Genomic DNA, 14,195 nt, shown 5'->3' on the forward strand with positions numbered 1-14,195 from the left:
CACACCTGTTAATTGAAATGCATTCCAGGTGACTACCTCATGAAGCTGGTTGAGAGAATGCCAAGAGTGTGCAAAGCTGTCATCAAGGCAAAGGGTGGCTACTTTTTAGAATCTGAAATATATTTTGATTTATTTAATACTTAGTTTACTACATTTCCAACTTTCTAACATAGGCAGAAGAGTCATGCCCCGAGTTTCCCACTTGGGAGGTACCAGAATCAACCAATAGGAAGCTCTATGTCTATGCAAATAACTTTTGAGTTAAAATTTGAGGTCCTGAGTTTGAGATGACGTGAATGCAACATAAGGCTGCTTTTACACAAGCTACCCAATTTATATTTCTTCCGCTAATTGGTCTTAATCATGAATGATTAAATCACAGATCTTTTTCGGAGCTGATCTGGTTAGTTAAAAAGAAAGAGATCCGAACTGGGCTGTCAGTGTAAACGCACCCTAAAATCCACCGGAATATGGCTTGTTGGATATCAACTCAGTTTTGAGCAATCGTCACTTGCTACAGAAACACATTTAGTTACACATTACAATTTCAACATAAAGAAGGTACAGTAGTTTGTTAAATTGGCGTATTGAAAATGTAACTAAGTCATTCCCCCAAGTAGTTATAATTCGTAGGCAGTCGGTGTTCTAATCTTGGTCAATTATGCTGGGTTTGTAATTTGCATTTAATGTCTATTTGGCTACTGAAACGAGTCTAAATTCATTTTATTCAACATAGGACAGGGAATGTAGCTAGCTAGTTTGGCTCGCTTAAATTTGTTTAACCTATGTATCATCTTTCCTCTGACTAGTTTGCTAGCTAACACCTTTCACATACCTTTCCCATTGCGAATCGGTGGTTGTGCTTCTTTAGCTAACGTTCTCATACAGCTCCTAGAAACTGAACATTAAACCTGATTATTAATCGATATGAAACACTTACCGCAACTTGAATGGCTGGCACAAAGTCCACAACGAAATCCAAACATCAGCAGAGAGGATCATATTCGGCATTTCTGCAGGAGCAAAAGGAGGAGAGCTGACTGGATAGCTTGCCAATTTTAGCCAAAATTGCCATTACTAGCTAGCTGTTCCGCCCACTGACATTGAATGACGCTTACTTCATCCAACTAGATGTGTACATCTACACGCCTGCTATGTTAGCGAGGTTATTAGCCAACTACATTAAGGTTACAGTTCACGTTAGCACCCTAACAGAGGGTCAATCCCATCTTCTTTGACCTCATTTTAGTTTGCTAAAATATTCAGATGATGACTTTCTTGATAAACGTTGTCGGTTTTCTTCGTAAGTAAATTAAACACAGTACAGCTTTACCAGAACGTAAAATATTTTTATATCAAGTCTGTACAGCCCAAAACAAAACAAATGATGTTTCACATCTCCATGGTAACCTTTGTTACCCCCAGAATTCCCTTTGATACATTCTAACGTTTGAGGTTTACAGCGCCACATGGTGGTCAACTTTAGAAACGCATTGTCAAAAGGCCACACCAGTAGCTGCTACATTACAGCGATGACTGAATTGAACTTTACAGTGAACCAACAAAAGCAGTGCTGCTATAGATCTGAATTCAAGGTTTATTGATTACTTCACCAAATGCTTGGGAGATTACATCACAATATGTATAGCACTTCATTTTCTATTTTACACTATGTATTTCTCCATATACTGTATAGTTCCCCTTAAGGGAAAAGTAGACATCCATAGTTGTAAGGTAGAGGAATGCTTCTCAAAAATATTTAAATGCAGTTCAAATAATTATATACATCCTTGTTTAAAAAAAAAATAATGCAGACAGGATTAAACTGCAAATGGTGAAGATGGTAGCTATATCCTGACATATTTAGGAGTAATGTTTGATTTCTCTTCATTCTTACTCCTGTCTGGTATTTCACTGACAATACTGACAGGCATTCCACTCTGAGAAAGTACTGGACAGTTAATACATGAGGGATCTGTTGCAGGCTCCATTTAGGTTTAACACAGAACTGTCTGACAGGAGAAGAACATCTCATCCTTGCTATAGAATACCATGGGCGTTGCATTGTAGACTTCCTTTTTACGTGACACCAGATTCATTCTAGAAAATAGCTAGTCATTCCGTTTTGCTCTCAGAACATAGGGAATGTGCAGTAGCTTTTCAACAAGTAAACTGGCATGTAAATGTTGCTTTAAAATAAAGTATAAAAATAAATAAATACAAGTAAAATTAGGACTCATAACAGGCTATAGTGATTCACATGATAGGATCAAATGGGGAATGGTGGCAGGGGAACAACCGACCATACTTGCTCACCCATTAGGGAGCAAGCCATCCCCACTAATTGTAATCCTAGGGTAGGATTCTGAATACAGGATGTGCTACGAAAACACTGGAGGCCAACCACCAATAACATCAAATTAAGAAGGGATTGAACATAATGAAAAATGGGACAGTAATAAGGATAGGCCTGATAACAAGACCTATCAGTTGTTACAATATCGTTTGATCAGATCATCAAGTACATCACAACTAGAGAAACACTTGAGGATACTTCAGTGTCACGTCAGTGTCATGTTTCCAATGTGCTTTTCTGCCAGTGGTACTTTTCAGCATATTCAGTAATGGTATTCTTCATTTGCGTTAGCATTTTGGATATGCGTGTTTGTTCAGTCTTAAATCAACGATTAGGAGAAACAAAATCAGGTAGAGGATATATATATAAAACAACATCAATTCATTGTTGTAGTTCATTTTCCATACATTTGACATTAACGTCAGTGTTGAGAAACAGAGAGCTCTGTTCTTTCACAGAGCTTTTTACCCAGCAGAGGTTCTAAGGGGAGGCAGTCTTAAAGGGCACCAGACCTTATCACCAACTCTTGAAGCCTTTCCTTTGCAGAAGATAAACAGGAACGGAGGACTTTCAAAGCATCTTTCCCTCAGGGTAACAGAATCTTTGCGTCGATCTACATCCTCCATCCCTCCGCACTGCCTTACTCCCGATAGGGGAGCTCTCGCCTCACTCTTCATACACCTCAGCGTCCCACCATCCACCAGTGCCCCCCCCCCCCCCCCAACACAGACCATTCCATCTCCAGACCCTCCTAGGGAGGGTTGGCCTAGCCCATCTCAGGAGCAGCGATGTGGAAGACAGAGCCGATGCGGAGGAAGAAGCGGCGCAGGACGGCACGGAGCTCAGGTATCAGGTCAAACTGCATCATCTCACACAGGTGAGGGTAGTAACAGGAGGCATGAAGCTTGAACTGAGGACAGAAAGGGACAAAGAACAGACTATTTAGCATCAAACAGATAGATGCACACGCAAACTGCAATACGCTTAGGGTGAGTGGAGTGTGATGTCAAAGAGTGGACTGTTTGAAGTATGGCCAAAGTTAAATATCAACATTGTTTGTTTAGAAGCCACTATGTACACCTGAAGGTGGGATTTGGGAAGAGGAAACATTTCTTAGTCAAAGTCAAAATAACCCGTAAGGCTGCACACTTCCTGTTTATCTGATTGTTATGTGCAAAGAAAGTTGTTGGTAAGCTAACAGTGTCCTTCCTTTAGTTACCCGTTCTCAATGAGACTGAACCAGGCTAAGGATAACGGACTGTAAGCTCTATACGGGAAATCTGCATTGAATCGAGTCTAATGCATAGATCCTTGATGTAGCAGAGGTCGCCCAAGGTCCCTGGTCTGACTGCACACAGCCAATGGCCTCTTTTACATACCAAGGTCATTACAAAGACAAGCTGTTAAATAATCAGTGTCCCTTCCTCTACAGCATTCAAATTCACTGCCCAAGGGGAAAGGAGGCCAGTGAGAGGCTGTTCTACTGCTCGTTATTCAAACCATTTGACCTATTAGATACGTCAATTGGACGTTATGGGAAATAGACTCTTCTTTTCCTACCGCCTACTCAGGCCAGGTATATAGAGTTGAAATGGTGCTGGCAGACGCGTGTTCACATAAACAGTCTTCCAAAAAAAAATACAGATCACTTGTGTGGCACTTGTCACTGCAAGCCAAACCCAGTTGTCAGTGTGTGTGCGTGTGTGCAAACGCGCAAATATTTCAGTCCGTGTGGATGTAGGTGTGTGTAACCTTATCGTCGGTCAGTCGCAGGGTCCTGCTGAGCAGTACTAGGAGCAGGCTGGTCCAGGCCTCTCTGTGACTCTCTGAGGTCAAGCTGATGAAGTAGGACAGAGCCTCGCTACACACCCTGAGGACAGGACCGGTAACATTACCACATATTGCACTGCCGGGAGTGAAACATCCAGACAAACCAATGCTGAAGAACCTGTTACAGCTGGACCAAGCAGGGAGGCAGCCAGATGACTAAGGATGACATGTTGGAATTAAATTTACATTCCATTTGTTGCGGTTCAGGTCACACAGAATACTGGTTCCACTTTTACTGAGAATTTAACACATTGGGGTTTCCCCAGGTTGCTGCCTCTACATCACTGGTGTGAACGGATGCTTTTAATATCTTTAATTATAATAATTATAAATGGTGTTTATATAGTGCTTTAAAAGGAGCCAAAATCACATTACAATTGTCAAGGTTTTTCACACCATGATCCCCCCAGTCTTTCCTTCCCCAGGACACTCACAGCAGCAGCCGTGTCTGGACTTCAGGCCAGGAGTCCTGGAGCTGCCGGTCACAGTACATGCGGAACAGAATACGTAGGCTACAGGCCAGACTACTAGTCTCCTGCTTCAGCAGATTGGGCTTCGACTTCCCCTTAAATCCTGAGACAGAGCAGGGGCGGGGCAGACAGACAGGGCGGGGCAGACAGACAGGACGGGGCAGACAGAGAGACAAGAGCATCCTATATCAAAAAACATGACAGCCTGGCCGATTAGCTCATCTGATAGATACTGTAAACACACCAAGAGAGACAGACAGTTGAACGCACCTGCTCTCCAGAGTGCAGTCCTCTGCTCGTTGTTAGAGTTGAAATCTCTGGCAAAGGTGTGTGACTCCAGCAGGCAGTCCAGCAGCTTGAAGAGGTGCTGGGAGGAGAGGTGTCTGTACATGCCCTGCTCCCCTTGCCCAGGGTCCCCCTCCTCTGCAGCCTCCTCCAGGGCATCCCTCTTGGACAGACACAGCACAGAGCCTCGGTCAATTCCCCAGCAACATAAACTGAGTGTGTTTTGGGTGTAGGGTATCAAAGCCATAATTAAACTACATGTTAATAAACATCATGACTTTATATTCATAAAGGACAGACATGGTTGTGATAAACCTGTGCCGCAGCCATATTGTCTGCGTCTTCCTTCTTGCTGGTTGCCGGGTAGAAGACGATGTTGTCAATGGTCTGGATCAGCTCCAACTGCACGACACACTTGATGAGCAGCCCTGCAAACAGCTTCTGGTCTGACATCCCTGACACCGAGCACAGAGGCATCAGGAAGATGACACGGTCGCCCTGTTTATAGCTCCTTGCCAACTTTACAGTATTTCTTTTTTTACATTATTTGCTCATAATGTTTCTTCCATCATTCCGGACTCTGACATTGCTCTTTCTGATAGTTCTTAATTCCTTAGTTTTTCATTTGGGGGATTTGTGTGTATTGTTAGGCATTAGTGCACTGTTGGAGCTGGAAACATAAGCATTTCCCTGCACCTGCAAAATATAGGTAGGCGACTAATAATACTTTATTTGAATGACAGGGACCAAAGAGAGACTGGGGTCAAACATGGAAAATGACATGAAGGATAATGAGGTAGAGAGAGAAATGTGAATTGAGGGGCGAGGGCCAAATATTTCTGCAACCCGTTGCTTACTGGTGTGGGGTGTCCCTTTCCAGGTGTCATCGCTAGCGGTGGATATCTGGCTCTGCCCTCCTCTCTCTGACAGGGCCCTGTCATAGCTGTTCTGGGACTGGGTGTCAAAATCTACATCCTGTAAACAAACAGACAAATACAGCCAATGAGATGAGAAGGCTCCATCTGCATGTTGGTTTAAGAACAGGACCGGATCATAAACAGGACCGGATCATAAACAGGACCAGATCAATTTACAAGAGTCAAATCGCTGCCCTTTCTCTTGTTACTGTCTGTCTAATCAGGCTCAAAGGGAACTGTTGTCAGATGGTTCATAAATGTTATTGTTTGCTCACCATGTGTTTACCATCACCAGCCTCCTCTTCCTGACCAGCCGGTCGCCATGTCAATAGGCTGTTGAGAAGTGCAAATAGAAATGTACAAATCGTCAGTCATGTGGTCTGTGGGATTAAGTGTTTCCTGTGTTCTGGCTGGCCACATGATGTGTTCATGAGTCACCATGGCCTGCAACAAGTTCTGCTCATGACTAGACAACATCTGACAGCACTGCTAATGCACACACACACACGCGATCCTCATCTTCTCGAACAGTGTGCTTTCTGTTTATAATTAAAACACACCGAAAATATTACTGTTACGTTCATGGTGATGGGTTGCTGAAGTTGTGAGAACATCAAGGTGACAGACCGGACGGCAGCAGAACTCACACATGTGGGCTTGTGGTCTGGAAGATGTCCAGCATACAGGAGCAAGTGACGTTCCATACCTCTGGGCTAAACTTCTCCCCATTCAGGATGACCAGGTTTTCCAGGCAATTAGTCCCTGACCGGGCCAACTGCTCATTATCTGTGGGAGGGGAAGAGAAAATACTGATGTCATTCACCATTACGTCACCTAACATTACATTTCTGGTAAAATGTTACACATATAATATTACGGTAGATATTTAAATAGTTAGGGGTGTGTGTGTGAGTCAGCGGTGTTTTTCCTCCCCCTAACTGTTGAGAGGAAGGCACCCACCTTGTATGACACACCACTGCAGCTGAGTGAAAATGTCAGCCAGCAGGACCTCACTGAGAGGCTCATAGAACTGGGTGAAGACGTCACAGATAGAGTACAGGGCGTGGTTACAGGTCGTGGTCATCCACTCGTGCTTCTACAAGAAGTCACAAGATACAAAAGATGAACAAAAAATTATAAATGCAACATTTCATAGTCACAGTCAGTCACAGTTCAGGTAATCAGTCACTTGAAATAAACTCAAAGCCCTAATCTATGGATTTCACATGACTGGGAATACAGATATGCTTCTGTTGGTCAGATAACTTAAAAATAAAAAATAAAATAAAAAGTAGGGGCATGGATCAGAAAATCAGTATTTGCCTCATACAGCGCGACACATCTCCCTCACATAGAGTTGATCAGGCTGTTGATTGTGGCCTGTGGAATGTTGTCTATGGCTCTTCAATGGCTGTGCGAAGTTGCTGGATATTGTCAGGAACTGGAACATGCTGTCGTACACGTCGATCCAGAGCATCACAAACATGCTCAATGGGTGACATGTGGTGAGTATGTAGGCCATAGAAGAACTGGGATATGTTCAGCATCCAGGAATTGTGTACAGATCTGTGTGACATGGGGCTGTGTATTATCATGCTGAAACATAAGGTGATGGCGGCGAATGTATGGCACGACAATGGGCCTCAGGATCTCATCATGGTATCTCTTTGCATTCAAATTGCCATTGATAAAAGGCAATTGTGTTAGTTGTCCGTAGCTTATGCCTGCCCATACCGGTGGGGTTATTGACATCAGCAAAGTGCTCGCCCACACGACGCCCGGTACAGTCGAAACCGGGATTCACGAAGAGCACATTTCTCCAGCGTGCCAGTGGCCATCGAAGGTGAGCATTGGCCCACTGAAGTCGGTTACGACGCCGAACTGCAGTCAGGTCAAGACTCTGGTGAGGATGACGAGCATGCAGATGAGCTTCCCTGAGACGGTTTCTGACAGTTACAGGTGGTCTGCCGTTGTTAGGCTAGTTGGACGTACTGACAAATTCTAACAGCTTATGGTAGAGAAATGAACATTCAATTCTCTGACAACCGCTCTGGTGGACATTCCTGCAGTCAATATACCAATTGCTTTTCCCCTCAAAACTTGAGACATCTGTGGCATTGTGTTGTGCACATTTTAGAGTGGCCTTTTATTGTCCCCAGCACAAGGTCCACCTGTGTAATTATCATGCGGTTTAATCAGCATCTTGACATGCCACACCTGTCAGGTGGATGGATTATCTTGGAAAAGGAGAAATGCTCACTAACAGGGATGTAAACAAACTGAGTATATTTGAGAAATAATCTTTATGTGCGTATGGAACATTTCTTGGATCTTTTATTTCAGCTCATGAAACATGGGACCAACACTTTCCGTTTATATTTTTGTTTAGTGTAATTCCAGCAGAAACTCCCATAGGGCCACAAGCTTTTTTTTGGGCTTGGACAAGGCTTACTTACTACTTACGGAAGGACAATAACTACAGCCACTCACCTCAGTCTACTGCTCAGGGAGCTTCATATTGTGGAAGATGCGGAAGGACAATAACTACAGCCACTCACCTCAGTCTGCTGCTCAGGGAGCTTCATATTGTGGAAGATGCGGAAGGACAATAACTACAGCCACTCACCTCAGTCTGCTGCTCAGGGAGCTTCATATTGTGGAAGATGCGGAAGGACAATAACTACAGCCACTCACCTCAGTCTGCTGCTCAGGGAGCTTCATATTGTGGAAGATGCGGAAGGACAATAACTACAGCCACTCACCTCAGTCTGCTGCTCAGGGAGCTTCATATTGTGGAAGATGCGGAAGACGATGCGGAAAAGGTCGTGCCACCAGTGCTTTTCAAAGGTGTGTCCGTAGCTCTTCATAATCTCAAACATCACAGTCAGACCCCTGTGACAGAGAGACGCACATAATCATACATTAATATCTATTGGGCTCAAAGCATCAAAGTTGGTTACAGCCATACAGAGCCAAACGTCACATTCGAATGACGCGCGCATACTAGCAAACAACAAGCCAAGTAGCAGATAGCTAACTATACACTGATGTCGGAACCATGGTAAACTTAGCAGTGAGTGAAGACCATGAAAAACACACCAGACTGACGAGTATAGCCTTGTTCAACAAGTATATCGTTCTTCTGGCTTTATCTAGCTGTATTTGGGATATGTTACCTTGCCTCGCTGTCTTGCTTGGTAATCAAATCTGCGATGTTATAGACAATAACCATCTGATTACGTGTTTGCTAACTTGCAAAAGCTGCATCTGAAGTCGGACATGATCGTGCTTACTTCCATGTAAACAAACCACGTTCCGATTCGGAACTGCGTGCGCTACCTTTGACGCGGACAGGAAATGGGTCTATACCTGTACACAGAACTGAGGTCAGATGTTTTACCTGGTCCTTATATCCAGCTTGCAGCGGTTGATGATGCAGGACAACTCAAAGAGGATAGGGAACCAGCCTCTCACCCACACCCGGTCCCCTGGGGCCACGTTCATGTCATCACTGGTGTACTCCCGCAGAGCCTGGGGACAGACCGGGAAGACACTCAGAGGAATGGAACAGGAACACCGTGATGCTAAATTCTCAGATGGCGTACAGTGCAGGCTTGATTAGAGAGCAATGTAGCAGTTTGTAATCTAGGTCTGGGATGTGCTTGGCGATTCTGTGTGGTCCCTACCCGTGGCCTGTGTGGTCCCTAACCGTGGCCTGTGTGGTCCCTGTTAACTACAAATGACAACAACTAGGTTTCAGTGGCTGTTGAACGTTTTCCTCATTTGAACCCTCAACAGTATTAGCTATGTCATGGTTGAAGGTCTCTGCTCCATTTCCTGTGTCAGTGTCTATATCAGTGACTGGAGACATCTGGTAGGTTTGGGCCTATTAATGTGTCATTTTCAGTAGGAGGCTGATTCTCAGCAACAGCTCCACCAACTGGTTGATCATTTACTTTTCACAATCTTGAGATATGCACTGAGAAGCTGCGAATTCTCTCTGAACACTCTCCACTTCAGTGAACGCTTTTCTCGCTGCATGTAGTGCTGAAAGGTGCCGGTCCAACCCTTGCACTGGTCCCTTCTACTTTGTTTGTGTGTCAATTACTCTCATAAGGGATGGGCTGCCAACAGGCGATTTGACACAAAAATAAAAACGTCATTAATTCATTCATTTTATTATTTTTCATTCATTCAGTAAAGGGATATCGGTAGGGACCACCTCTGTTTCAATGTGACACTTAGTCTGACCTATTTTTGCTGGTATCATGATTTCCACATGGTGTACTTCTTTCACATTTAGTTGACTGACATAGCTATCAAGCCATTTAGTGCCACACACACTGTGTGTACACGCAGTATGACTCACAGCCGGTCCTATATAGGACTCAACTATAAAGATCTGTATCAGAAGCAGGTTGGTTTGAAAACAGTGTTACACTGCTCTTTCTGATTACATTTTCCTCTGTTAGTTTTTATGAGGACAATCATGTTCATCTTTAACCCAATAGTAAGTGCTCTTCCCATAACTGTCCAGTGGATTTGTGCTGGGCAATGGCGCCCTCGTCTGGTTGTCTTGAGAACGTGACTTGTTGGCGCCTTCTCTGCTGCTCGGTGTGGTATACCGCGTCACTCACCTGCATTCCATCTGTTATTGGCACGACAGCCATCTTTTCACCAAAAATATATTTTTTTTAGTGCCGACTTAATTGATGCAAAAGTCAGCACAGTCAAAGCCAACTGTTTCTCCCTAGCATCCAGACAGGCAGTAGCTAGCAACGTGAAAGCTAACATCCGGGAGAACCATGTCGTACTTGCGCATCCCATTTTACCTCTGTTCCAAATCAATTATGTAGTCCGTCATTGAAACCAACAGTGGTGTCAAGTACTTAAGTAAAAATACTTTAAAGTACTACTTAAGTAGTTTTTTGGGGTATCTGTACTTTAATATTTATATTAAAAATGTCACTTTTACTTAACTACATTCCTAACGAAAATATTGTACTTTTTACTCCATACATTTTCCCTGAAACCCAAAAGTACTCGTTACATTTTGATTGCTTAGCAGGACATGAAAATAGTCCAATTCACACACTTATCAAGAAAACATCCTTGGTCATCCCTACTGCCTCTGATCTGGTGGACTCAAACATATGCTTCCTTTGTAAATGATGTCAGTGTTTGAGTGTGCCCCTAGCTCTGTAATTAAAGATTGTGCCGTCTGGTTTGCTTAATATAAGGAATTTTAAATGATTTATACTTTTACTTTTGATACTTAAGTATATTTAAAACCAAATACTTTTACTCAAGTAGTATTTTACTGGGTGACTTTTACTTGAGTCGTTTTCTATTAAAAGGTATCTTTACTTTTACTCAAGTATGACAATTGGGTACTTTTTCCACCACCGGCAACCGAAATGTCTCTAGTAACACTGTCAAAGTTTCAATATGCCTCGTAGGTCGGGCTTTTCTCTTCTTTAAGACGCACAGAATCTAGTGCTCTAATCAGAGTTCCCATACCATCATCCTGGTTCAAATCCTCCGTGGATATTTCCAGTGCTGCATCTCTCGCTCTCCCTTCGTGCATTAATACCACCACAAGTGCTTGCTTTTTCTAGTCCAAATTGGTAACCCATGTCCAGATTCCAAGTTCCTTTTTCCAACTGTGTTTTTTACCCTACCCGGGGCCTGTGTGGTGCCTACCCTACCCGGGGCCTGTGTGGTGCCTACCTGCGGCCGGTCTGCGACATATTTAGCGCAGTGGCGGATGAGCCGGATGGCCTCCATACTGGTGTCAGGAAAGGCAGCGTTGCACACAAACTCAGACAGACACTTGACCGCATCCTGGAAGGAGTCTATGGCTGCTGCAAAGTGCTGCTGAAACGTGACCACTGGAGGAGAGAGAAATTGTTCATCAGCAGTCCATTTCTCTACAGAGTTAGCCGTCGACTGTCAGTCAAAATGGTGAGTCACAGTCCTGATGTGACTGACTGTACTCACTGACTATGTGGCCAGTGGTCTGGAAGGCCAGCTCCACAATGGTCTCGTCGTGATCCGAGGCGGCCTGGTGGAACACAGAGAAGATGTTCTTCCAGCCGGAGCGGATATTGGCTGCCTGGGAGTTGACCATCTGGGCCACACAGCGGATCACCATGTCCCTGATAGTGGGAGACCTGTGGAGGAGAGGGGGTCAAACAGTCAATGGTTTGTTGTGAGTGTGTAGAGGGAGGGTTTTCCCCCTCATCATATCCTCAATATTGACCCAAATCACCTCTGCCTCTTTCATTTTACTCCCTTCACATGACCTATTTCAAGAACTGTCCCTTCCCCCCTGGTCCATCTCTACCTGTTCTTCTTCATGATGTGTTCAAATGGCCGGAGGAAGTCCTTCTGGAAGCGGAAGTTAGCCAGCTCTCCTTTCTCCAGGAACTTCATGGACAGCTGCCTCAGAGAGTCCACCGCAAAGATGGCCACATCCTCATTGGGGTTGCAGCCCACCTGGCAGAGTAGCAAACACCCAGGCATAGATCCACAGTCAATAGATAGGCTACGTCTTTGCATAATCAGGTTAGATTAATAGATTAAAGGGATATTTTGGCAATGAAGCCCTTTATCTACTTCTCAGAGTCAGAGGAACTAGAGGATGCTGTTTTTATTTCTCTGTGTTCAGTACGAAGGAAGTTGGAGGTAGTTTCGCGAGCCAATGCTAGGTAGCATAAGCGAATGACTGTAAGTCTATGGGTATCTGCTAGCATGCTACCTCTAACTTACTTCATACTGAACCCAGAAACAAAAATGGTGTCCAAAGTATCCCTGTAATACCATCGATGGACTAACAATGCTCAATGCAGTGTCTCCACTAAAAGTGTTTCTTAGTCCAGAAATAGGCTTAATCTGGTTCTGGGAAACCGTCCTTGCTGACGGTAGTCACTCACCTTGTTGAAGTGGTCTCCAATGACCTGCCAGATGCGTGACCACTGCAGACGGATACGGTTCATGTTGTAGTAGGAGATCTCCACTATCTTCTGCAGACTGAACATCCTCGGCTGGTGAGCAGAGGCCAGCTCATCCATGGAGACCGCACACAACCACCGCACAAAGTCCACTAGGAATAGGACGACATCAAGAAACACATTCACACTGCCAGAGACAGATACAGAGAAACACACAGATCCACTTACCGACTGCATTTCCATCTAGCTTTGTGGAACCAGTGAAGATCCTGAAAACAAAGCATAACGCAGGTCATGTAATTCCAAATAGCACAATTCAGATCAGATGGCATACAGTACATGACAAAGTATAGATGTCTGACTGCAGACATGGTGTATGGTGACCATGTGTTATGGCTGGGCGATGTGGCCAAAATACAATATCGTTCTCATTTGATGGTGTTTGACAGTATTTGAATAATACAAGTTCTAAATATGCTTGATGAGCAGTGTATGGCCCTAAGGTGTCAACACATACTTCCTAAGTTACTTTAATGGGGCTTTCACCATTCGGATTGTATTTATACTGTTCCAATAAAACTTTAACCAAAAGTTGGAATATAGTGGGGACTTTGAATACGGTGTTGTTTGACATGACAACGAATGAAAAAGCCAAGGAGGGGTTATTGTGACAGGGTAGGAACCATAGTGTTGGTCAGTGTTTCCCCAGTGGATCCTAATTAGATGTTACATTAAATGTTTGCTCTTACTGTAGCTTGGATGTTGCTAACTAGTAGTGTAATTATAGAACCCTTGTGGATTTATATTAAGAAGCAATGTGGAAATCAGCATCGTTGTCATGAATATCTGCAGCATTGACCATGCAGACTGTCACTGCGAGTGGTTGTTGTGACTCGTGGTAGTGCAAAAACTGCTCTCCTTGAGTGACAGGGGCCGGGGCTTGGTGTGTGTGGAAAGAGACAACTCAAGTAGCAAATATAGTAAACTATAAAAATTGATATTATTACATGCGCAGGAGTGGCGTAACACATTTAACAAACCAAACATTGAAATACCGTTACACAAGTAAAAACCTAAACCGGTCTGTGCATCAATACCGGAATATAGTAAAATACGGTATAACGCCCAGCACTGTCGCGCATCTCTCGCACCTGTCCACAGCCACCATTACTCAGAGAGCTGGTCTCTCACCTGTCCACAGCCACCATTACTCTCAGAGAGCTGAGCTATGTTCGAATACCCATACTAATATACTGTATACTTAATGAGTATATACTACATACTATTTAGTTCATTTTAGTACACTGTAAACAAACAGTATCCTTTCAGTTGAGCGTACTAGCTCTTCACCTGTCTACCGGAATTTGATGCTGTTGCTATGCAA

General features: G+C 43.9%; 2 protein-coding genes across 5 annotated transcripts in view; both read right to left on the reverse strand.

Annotated features, from left to right (window-relative positions):
- The window catches only part of bclx (Apoptosis regulator Bcl-X), a 34,265-nt gene extending 33,070 nt beyond the window's left edge, over nt 1–1,195 (reverse strand). The window contains exon 1 of one of the 2 annotated variants that reach the window (XM_045692195.2): nt 941–1,195. The gene's annotated coding sequence lies outside the window, so the exon portion shown is untranslated. Of the gene's footprint in view, nt 1–835; nt 912–940 lie in introns of those variants that run through there. The other variant, XM_082959643.1, reaches the window with a different exon arrangement.
- Nucleotides 1,196–1,579: 384 nt separating this feature from the next.
- The window catches only part of LOC106566435 (brefeldin A-inhibited guanine nucleotide-exchange protein 2), a 43,282-nt gene continuing 30,666 nt past the window's right edge, over nt 1,580–14,195 (reverse strand). For 2 of the 3 annotated variants that reach the window (XM_045692937.2, XM_045692936.2), the window contains exons 24-39: nt 13,040–13,080; nt 12,794–12,963; nt 12,205–12,356; nt 11,859–12,031; nt 11,589–11,749; nt 9,259–9,389; nt 8,621–8,750; nt 6,819–6,954; nt 6,506–6,644; nt 6,134–6,191; nt 5,799–5,916; nt 5,242–5,396; nt 4,927–5,104; nt 4,621–4,759; nt 4,109–4,226; nt 1,580–3,266 (exon numbers count right to left, since the gene is read on the reverse strand). In XM_045692937.2, coding sequence (XP_045548893.2) covers nt 3,123–3,266; nt 4,109–4,226; nt 4,621–4,759; nt 4,927–5,104; nt 5,242–5,396; nt 5,799–5,916; nt 6,134–6,191; nt 6,506–6,644; nt 6,819–6,954; nt 8,621–8,750; nt 9,259–9,389; nt 11,589–11,749; nt 11,859–12,031; nt 12,205–12,356; nt 12,794–12,963; nt 13,040–13,080 — 2,143 coding nt within the window. In that variant the 3' untranslated portion in view covers nt 1,580–3,122. The remainder of the gene's footprint in view (nt 3,267–4,108; nt 4,227–4,620; nt 4,760–4,926; nt 5,105–5,241; nt 5,397–5,798; nt 5,917–6,133; nt 6,192–6,505; nt 6,645–6,818; nt 6,955–8,620; nt 8,751–9,258; nt 9,390–11,588; nt 11,750–11,858; nt 12,032–12,204; nt 12,357–12,793; nt 12,964–13,039; nt 13,081–14,195) is intronic. The other variant, XM_014134467.3, reaches the window with a different exon arrangement.

Source organism: Salmo salar, chromosome 13, assembly GCF_965601325.2.
Source record: "Salmo salar chromosome 13, fSalSal1, whole genome shotgun sequence".
NCBI lineage: Eukaryota > Metazoa > Chordata > Actinopteri > Salmoniformes > Salmonidae > Salmo > Salmo salar.